We start from the raw sequence: 8,843 nt of genomic DNA, 5'->3' as shown, positions 1-8,843 counted from the left end.
AGCGATCAAACTTCGGATAAGTAAAATATCGCGAGACAAAGTGAATTGTTATTTTATGTGAATGGTTCTTTCGATCACGAAGTCATCGTTGAATATGTGGGATCTATTATGGATCTCCAGGTCCCGATATTAGTTATTGATCGGAGAGGAGTCTCGATCATGTCCGCATAGTTCTCGAACCGTAGGGTGACACACTTAAGGTTTGATGTCGTTTTAAGTAGATATGGAATATGGAATGAAGTTCGAATATTGTTCGGAGTCTCGGGTGGGATCCAGGACATCACGAGGAGGTCCGGAATGGTTCGGAGAACAAGATTCATATATAGGAAGTCACTTTCCAAGTTTGGAAATGATCCGGTGCATTTATGGAAGGCACTAGAATGTTCTAGAACTTTCCGGAAAAAATCACCATTGAAGGTGGAGTCCCGGTTGGACTCGACTCCACCAACACTAACCAGCCAACCAAGTGGGAGGGTGGAGTCCATGGTGGACTCCACCTCCTTGGCCGGCCACTAAAGGGGGAAAGGGAGAAGTCCTTGTCCCCCTAGGTTTCGTCCATATGGCAGTTTTTGAATTGGGGTATTATTCAGATCTTTGGGCAAACCCTTGGGTGTTCCACCTATATAAATAGGAGGAGAGGAGGGCTGGCTCGGGAAAGGGAGAAGTCCTTGTCCCCCTAGGTTTCGTCCATATGACAGCTTCCCAAAACCTTATGGCCCTTCTCCCGTGCAAGACTCGAAAGGACAAGGTTTCAGAGGCCTACTGTCCTAACTTGTGGTGCACGTCGCAAGGCTGGCAACAACGGAGGATAAGCGCGTGTATGAGTCCTATTCTCATGCTTATATAACAAGTGGAAGAGCCTCACTTATAAGGAGGTCTAACTCCTTGCAATCTGGGGGTTTTCAAAAAAAAAACTCCTTGCAATCTCGCAATTTGTGACTAAACATTTTAATGAGCCAAGTGGATCTTTGGAATTTTCAGTAATTATGAATTAAGTTAAATAGAGTAAGCATATTTTATGCTTCAGGATAAAATCTAGCAGTATTTGGCTGGATCATGATTTTGCATTTGGACCTAAGGGCATGCACAATGGCAGATAACACACGTCTTCTCATAGGAGTCCAGGTTATTCAAAGGCGACAAAAATTATAAGCGGTACAATATATTATATCTCAATATCACATCTAACAATTAATGAGAATTAACTAATTTTAGTACTCCTCCATCCTAAAATATATGGCACCTTTAAATTTCACTGGTCAACGAGTCAGAAATTTGACCATAATGTGTACTTATAATATATTCATATATTTTGTAAATATATACTCCCCCATCCAAAAAAGGATGTTGCAGATTTGCATAAATTTAGATATATTTATACACTAAATTGCTCCAAATGCATCCAAACTTAGAAAAGTTAGTGATATCCTTTTTTGGATGAAGGGAGTATGAAATAAAAGAGTTTGCAAGACAAATGTAGCGGTCAAATTTGTATATCAAAGATCGTGCGAAAAAAGCGGGGCTTATTTTCTAGAATGGTGGAAGTAGAAAATTATGTTGTTAAAAGTATAATGGAGAAAACAGACTTTCTTAATTTCTAAGAAATCATATTGCAAAATTCTCTTTCCTTCCCCTGCCCCATCAATCTAACATGACCCACCCCACTATTACCCTAAAAAACCACTAATGGAAGGAAAATGCAAATTAGCAAGGAACTAATGAGTACTCAATTTTAGGATGGTGGGAGTAGGAAATTATGTTGTTAAACACATGGTATAATAGAGAAAATAGACTTTCTTAGTTTCTAAGAAATCATGTCGGAAAATTCTCTTTTTCTTGGTTATCATCCCTGCCCCATCAATCAAATAACCAACCCTTAAAAAAAACAACTAATGGAAGGAAAATGCAAATTAGCAAGGAGTTAATGAGTACTCAATTTTGGCAAAGTGCCAGCTGCGCACGACCATTAAAGCGCCATGTCACGGCCTGCCACAGCTCAGCTGCAATACCATCGATACCCTTCACCGCCGAAGAACGGCAACACCTAAGACTACCATCCAAGGGTATACACGTCATTTTGTGCAGGCTCTTAACGATCACAGTTCATCCGTTCAATAAAATATTCCACTTTTAAAACCATTTCCGTGCAACCTTTTTATGCCCGAGACAGTAGGAGGACAAGAGAGCGAGGGCGACCAATAAATTCCTATTTTTCCCACGCGATTTTTTCTGGGATTCCCCGCCTCTTGTTCCAATCGATTGGTGGGCGTCCTCGTTCTTGGCTTCCCCGATCGAATCCGTGGGAAGCCAGAAATTATTCTCTTCAGGCTGCGTTTGTGATTTGAGTTCTTGATTTGTTCGCGAGGAGCCACCATGAGCGCCGGAAGTGCGAGTTTTCTCGAGATCCAGCCCTCCGAGCTGGCATTCCCCTGTAAGTCGTCTACAGATCTTGTCTCCGGTCGAATTGTTAGGATCGCGTCAGGGAATTAGTGCTGTGTCTGCTCCGTCCGATGGATCTTGGTCAAAGATGGGATCTTACGACGGAGGCGAGGCCATTGGTCCCTGCCGATTGGATTCCGTGGGTCTGATCGGCTCGATTTGTGTAGAGCGCTTTAGATTTAAACTTAGATCATGGCCATAGTGTGTTTTCTGTATATCGGTCGCCTACTGCGTGACGTTCTGTTCTTTCTTCCTCATCTTTTTGCGGGGATTTCAGTTAGTTTTTTTTTTGTGTTTTTTTTTATGCGCATGAAACAGGCTTCGAATGTGCACTGCACATTGTTTCTTTTTCCAAAATGGGGAACATAGCCCCAGCCTCTGCATCCATCGATGCACATAGCCTTATTTATTGCATAGTTTCATAAGTTCAGAGTTTTTACATCTCATGGATCGCAGAGTGTGTACATGAAAATCAACCAGCGCATTGTGTACAATCATCTTTATGGTAGTCTTTTGGCCTTCCAGGAGCTCGGGATCTCTCTAACAAATACGTGTACCTTAGCTACATGCCTACATCATCTGGTATTTGTGAGTTGCTTGAAATGAAATGTGCATGCAATTTACATTTGTGTTTAGGATTCGATATTGTGGTCATTGCATCGGATTGCGATGTGTTAGATTTCTTCTTCAGTAATCATTGTTTTGTTTCTTCAGTTTGCTTGCCTACCGTATCTTTGATTGGATATCTAGAGGTTTGCACTGTCTTCCATTGTCAAAAGGCGCCTGAACTTTTATTTATACATGCAGTTGAATTGATGAAGCAGAGCTCGTGCTCCATGCAACTCACCAATAAGACTGACCAGTATGTAGCATTCAAGGTAATCTGTCTTATTTTTTCAATCCTACAAGCTTCATGCTTTTATTAGTGTTCATATATTTTGTTCTAATAGACAAGATCATCGTTCGCAGGTCAAAACAACCAACCCAAAGCAGTACTGTGTGCGCCCTAATATTGGTGTTGTACTACCTGGATCGACTTGTGATGTCACAGGTAGCTGCCTGTCTATTATATAGGGATAAATAGCTTAGTGCAAGAAAAATGTCTGCTTAACTTGCTCAGATTTCTATTTAGAAGTACCCTTAGCATTTTCTCTCTTGTTAGTGACAATGCAAGCACAGAGGGAGGCACCCGCTGATCTGCAGTGTAAGGATAAATTCCTAGTTCAAAGTGTTGCAGCTGAGAATGGTGCCGCAACTCAAGATATTACTGCACCAATGGTACCTACTCTGACACTACATTTGTTGTAATTTCTGTCAGTTTGTTCCTTGGTGCACACATCCTCATGTCATTCATTTATGTGGTTTCATGATGACAGTTCAATAAGGAGCCAGGGAAGGTTGTTGATGAATGCAAGCTGCGTGTAATATATGTTCCAACATCTACACCTGGCTCGATTTCTGAAGAATCCGAACAAGGAAGTTCTGCTCGTTCCTTTGAAAATGGGACCCCTAATTCCACAATGCCACAATCTGTAAGTCACTAAGTTAGCTCTTTCATTTATTTTTTCTAGTTTTAATGAAATTTCCAAGGATTTTCTTACATGGTAAATTGAATCTATGTAATGTCCGATGTTTAGGTATTTAGATCTTCTGTTGATACAACAAAGGAGAAGTCCTCCGAGGTATCGTTTATCTAACCTTTATAAATACCTATCTATTTGATATCATCAGTGCCCTGAAGTAAAAAAGGCTGCAATTCGCAAGAACACCTTGGTTTGTTGCATACTTGGACCTTGCAGGAACTGACTAATTTCTATTTATGGGTCGTAGTTTTGATTGTTCAGAAATTTTGAGATAAATCATAGATAATGCCGATCTGGACACTCGGAATGGATCGCTGCAGACTAACTTGCAAACTGCAAGCGATTCTGAATCTTGCTTGCTAGGTAGCATGACCTGTCAATGATAAATATCTGTACCACCCTGCCCTGGTATCATCAGGTGGCCCTAACCACTGTGATCTTGTTGCGGTGATAAGACTGATGAGTGAGGTTCATTACCACCATTAGAACTTCATGATATAGGCGACACCTTCCTGAGACTTACTCTTAACTCTCAAATAATGCACTATTACTTGTATCTCTATCGAATTGGGATCTAAAAATAGCTTAGCAGTACTACTACTAAACCCCACAATACCTAGAAAAAAGAGGCATGCCAAGTAGAATATGAATTATGAAGTATTTATTCTACTTTCATAAATTTGGTCCCTCTAGGATTCCTGATTTATTCTCACACAAGATGAATTTGCGATCTACACGAGTTACCCATTTCTTGGAAACTTTCCACTGCTTGGACTATATGGATTATTTGTAGCACATATGAAAACAAAATTGTATGGTCTTGATGGTATTGGCTACTGTATGTAGGTGTAAAAACTTCTTACAAAAGAAAACCAAATTACATGATCTCTTTGTTGGCACTCTGCATCTCAGAATGCCTTTGAAGTTCTATCTTTTGATAAAATGTACTCCGGTCCGTAATTATTTGTTGTAGGCAACTTCCATGATCTCCAAGCTAACTGAGGAGAAGATGTCTGCTGTTCAGCAAAACCAGAAGTTGCGACAAGAGTTGGTAAGTGCTTTCGTAACTGTGATAATTCTAAATTAATGCTGAATTATAGAGTATTATCCTTTAAAAAGATCCATCATTTCTTTGTTTGTTTACCATTTCATCTCAATGGTGACTCAAGGGGTTGTTTATCTCAGTTATTTATGTAAAATTCAACAAATGATATAAATTCTTTTTTCTTTTTTACCTTTTGCTCATCATGAATAGGGGAAATGTATAGAGCACGATCTTTTTCAATAAAATCATCGCGCAATAAATCAACAAAACCTAGTCATTTCGCGTTCCCCTTCTAACTTACCTACTACTGTACCGGAGTGGATATGATCTCCTCCAGACATACGCAATGCTTTAGCTAATACACGGAAATGCGGATAATCTACTGCATGTTTTGGCTTCTTGCTTGCGGTTTAACAAAGAAAATTTGTTGATACCATCGGTTTTTTATACGAGCCAACTAAACGCTTATGTTTAGAGCATTATTCAAATTGTCTTTTTTTTGCGCGGGCATTTAGATTGTCAATTGATGTAATTAAGATGCATGCTCTATTTCTCATAACCATTTACAGTAAGAGAGAGTGCTCATTGGTGTAGGAAAATCTTTTAAATGTGTTCTTTCAGAGAGAGCCAGTGATTGCTAATGTTGTGTTCTCTAGACTGAACCTTATGGTATTATGTCTAATAAATTTCTTTCTTCATGAAACCTGTCTAAAGTTAACAATATTTCACTCTGGGCTTCAAGTTCAGATGACCTATTAATGGGCAATGCAATTTAAAGTTGTAGTTCATTTTGGCGAAAGTAGATAATAAATCTGTGATGCGTATATCTGCTAAGTTCAATTATATAAAAAGTAGTCCCCACTGACAAATTCAAAGTTTTCATTTGCTGGACTTTTTTTTTCTGTAAAAACTTACAGCGGACATGATGATGCATATGCTTTATAATTTGAGTACTTCTATATGTATTTCATGGATTCTGTGAACATGAACGCAGTTTATCAGTTCATATGATAAAATGTTTATGTTTTCTCTTTGATTCAGGACCTTCTACGCAAAGAGAGCAGCAAAAGCAACGGCGGTTTCTCGATCACCTTCTTGATCATCGTCGGTATTCTTGGCATCGTGGCTGGTTTCATCCTCAAGAAGACATAGAAGAGGTAGTCTCCAACAAAGTTTTACTCCCCAGGAAAGGATAGCAACATGTGGGGTAGCCCTATCCCTTGTGTTTTTCCTCCTAAAAGGAGCGCCTGTTCTAACTTGTAACATCAGCCCCACCTAGAAGCTTTGGTTTGTGTACATTACGTGGTGGTTTTCGTGATTTTATATCGAAGTAGACTTGTTTTAAATCTTAACAGTCGCAACCTATGTCACATTCACCATAACCTTTATTCATTCTGATCTCGTATATTTGGTACCGTTTCCTTCTCCAGTTTCCTCGATTGTTGGTGAATTTCGTCAGATCTTTCACTTTCAAGAAGGGCTTTTCACTTCAATGCGATGCAAATATCTGGTCATGTGAACTCGGCCATGTAGTTATGCATTCAATAGGCGGAGTGGCGTTTTGGCACCCGGGAGCATATGCTCCCGGTTTTTAAACTTCATTTTAAATGCACTTTTGAAATCTTGAAAAATTTGACCACAAAATTTAGTGGATACATTTCGAAATTCTACACGTTCACAAAGTGGTTCCACAGAAAACCGACATTTTGAGTGTCATCTGTAAAAAAGACAAATTTTTCTGTAAACAAAGGTTGTGTACGAGACGTTTTGTTTATCTTTTTCACACAAGTCACAAAAAATGTCGGTTTTTCGCAAGACTTGATGTGCGCACGTAAAATATTGATACGTAAGCGTGAAATTTTTTGTTCGAATTTTTTGAACATTTCAAAATATTTTTCCGGTGGCAGGAGCATATGCTCCCATGTGCCGAATTGAATTTCCGAGGGAAAGATACCTTTAAAGAAGTAGTAGCCAATAAATCCATCTGAGTGATCAGTCTGAATACAACATGTCTAATTACAGGCTGAATGCAACATGGTGTCGTGTTTCTGTTCCTACTGTTAGGCCTGTAGAAGCGATCTGATCTTCAGGTAGGCACGATAAACTGCTCCGGACGCCCAGGAGACTTCAGGAACAGCCATGCTGCCGCGGCGATCGCGCCGGCCAAGAACCCTAGCAGCAGGCATCCACACCTCGCCGCGACGAGCCTGATCAGAGAGCAGGGCATGGCTTCATCGTCCGCCGTTGTCTCCTCCGTCGAGTCCCAGTCGCCGGCGCTTTGGCACCGAGCCTTTCCCGACGCCGCATCGCTGCCGTTGTGCACTTCCGTGACTCCAGACTCCCCTCCGGCGTCCCATCCGCGGACTGTGTCACCGCCGCCATCCTCTCTATCGCTCTGGTACATGTCGTCGCCCATGCCTGCCCTCGCCGTTTGTCTCGGTGTCGCACTGTTTGGTACGTCCAGGTTTTAGACTTCGGCGTACGATGGGTCTTGACGGTTGGCGAAGGGGTGTGCAACTGCCCATGCGGACGCGCCGTTTGTGTAGTTGTGTGCCGTCGGATCAAACCAGTTATTATCTGATAAATGCAGAGCGGTCCTTTGGATCAGCAACTAACACGTCACGATATATGGAAGTTAGGATTGCAATGTCTTTTTAAGAGGAAGTTAGGATTGCAATGTTTTTTTTAGAGGAAGTTACGATCTCAATGTAAAAGCATCATTACGACTTTTTTTGCGAAGTTTTTATTTTTATTTTAAAATAAAGGCAAAAACTTTTCCGCATCCATAATTAAGAAGAGAGTGTTCAATTTTTAGGAGAAACCGAGCGAAACCTACAACAATAGGATCAAGCCCATACTAACAACACAACCAAACACACCCACAAGTCTAACAGAGACCCGAACAACATGGTTGGACCCACTCTAGCCAACACAAGAGACCACAAAGCGAACACTTCAAACACAACACTCCAACACCGCGCTGACAAAGTCAGGACATGACATTGCGGGGCACCCATCAATCAACCACTGACATAGGCATCCCCAATGGGCCTGCCGAAGATGGTACCCGGGGTTTATGGAAGGCCCACAAGTCGAAGAATATGAAGCTCGGAAGCCCAATTAGTATTAAGGAAGGATAGAGTTGTATTAGGAAATATAGAGATGTGTAACTTTACGGGTTGAACTTAGAGAGTCTCCCGGAATATGTACTCTTGTATAACACGAAACCCTCGGCTCCGCCTCCTATATAAGGGGGAGTCGAGGGACAAAGAGAGGATCGAATCCATTGTCAACAGAACCCTAGTTTCTTAATCGTCGAGTACTTTTCGGCTGAAACCTTCGAGATCTACTTGCCCTCTACTTCCAACTAAATCCTAGTCTACAATACGTAGGCATTGACTAGTTAATCCCTTGTCAACCATGAATCCACGGTAGGCAGCAACTAAGGTGGCGAGAAAAACGCAAGCCTTTGGCGACGATGACACCTTCGAGAACCGTTGCCAATAGTCCTGACTTAGTAATCCATCACCAATAGAAACCACATGCCAGCCAGACTCATGCGCGCGCGAGAGAGAGACTGCAACATCAACAACACAACTCTTTTGAAAGCCAAGTGCCTGACTTGGCGGAGAAGCCATAACCGAGATCCCGTGCGAGTCAGACATCACTCCCTCGACAAAAGGAGGCATAACCACACCACCACACAACTCTAGGAGCTCATGCATGATGTGCATGACCGAAGCTGTGGCCTCCGAGCAGGTACTAGCACGAGGAGA

The 8,843-nt window shown here is 41.5% G+C and overlaps 1 protein-coding gene across 1 annotated transcript; it reads left to right on the top strand.

The window, feature by feature from the left end:
* The first annotated feature begins 2,244 nt into the window (after positions 1-2,244).
* LOC124687183 (vesicle-associated protein 1-3-like) lies at positions 2,245-6,488 on the top strand. Its single transcript, XM_047220998.1, has 8 exons — positions 2,245-2,431; positions 3,247-3,317; positions 3,409-3,490; positions 3,602-3,717; positions 3,816-3,971; positions 4,077-4,121; positions 4,996-5,073; positions 6,109-6,488. The coding sequence occupies exons 1-8, from the start codon at positions 2,374-2,376 to the stop codon at positions 6,217-6,219; spliced, it is 717 nt and encodes a 238-aa protein (XP_047076954.1). The 5' UTR covers positions 2,245-2,373; the 3' UTR covers positions 6,220-6,488.
* The last annotated feature ends 2,355 nt before the right edge of the window (positions 6,489-8,843 follow it).

The sequence above is a fragment of the Lolium rigidum genome, chromosome 1 (assembly GCF_022539505.1).
Source record: "Lolium rigidum isolate FL_2022 chromosome 1, APGP_CSIRO_Lrig_0.1, whole genome shotgun sequence".
Lineage (NCBI taxonomy): Eukaryota > Viridiplantae > Streptophyta > Magnoliopsida > Poales > Poaceae > Lolium > Lolium rigidum.
Note: the sequence above shows the minus strand (reverse complement) of the source record. Positions and strands in the feature narration are given on the sequence as shown.

Bases quoted from the DNA above. Each gene is read 5' to 3' on its own strand.
- LOC124687183 (XM_047220998.1), top strand. From the start codon at position 2,374: ATGAGCGCCGGAAGTGCGAGTTTTCTCGAGATCCAGCCCTCCGAGCTG. The intron at 3,718-3,815 runs GTACCTACTCTG...TCATGATGACAG, and splicing joins AAGATATTACTGCACCAATG to TTCAATAAGGAGCCAGGGAA. The intron at 4,122-4,995 runs GTATCGTTTATC...TATTTGTTGTAG, and splicing joins CAAAGGAGAAGTCCTCCGAG to GCAACTTCCATGATCTCCAA.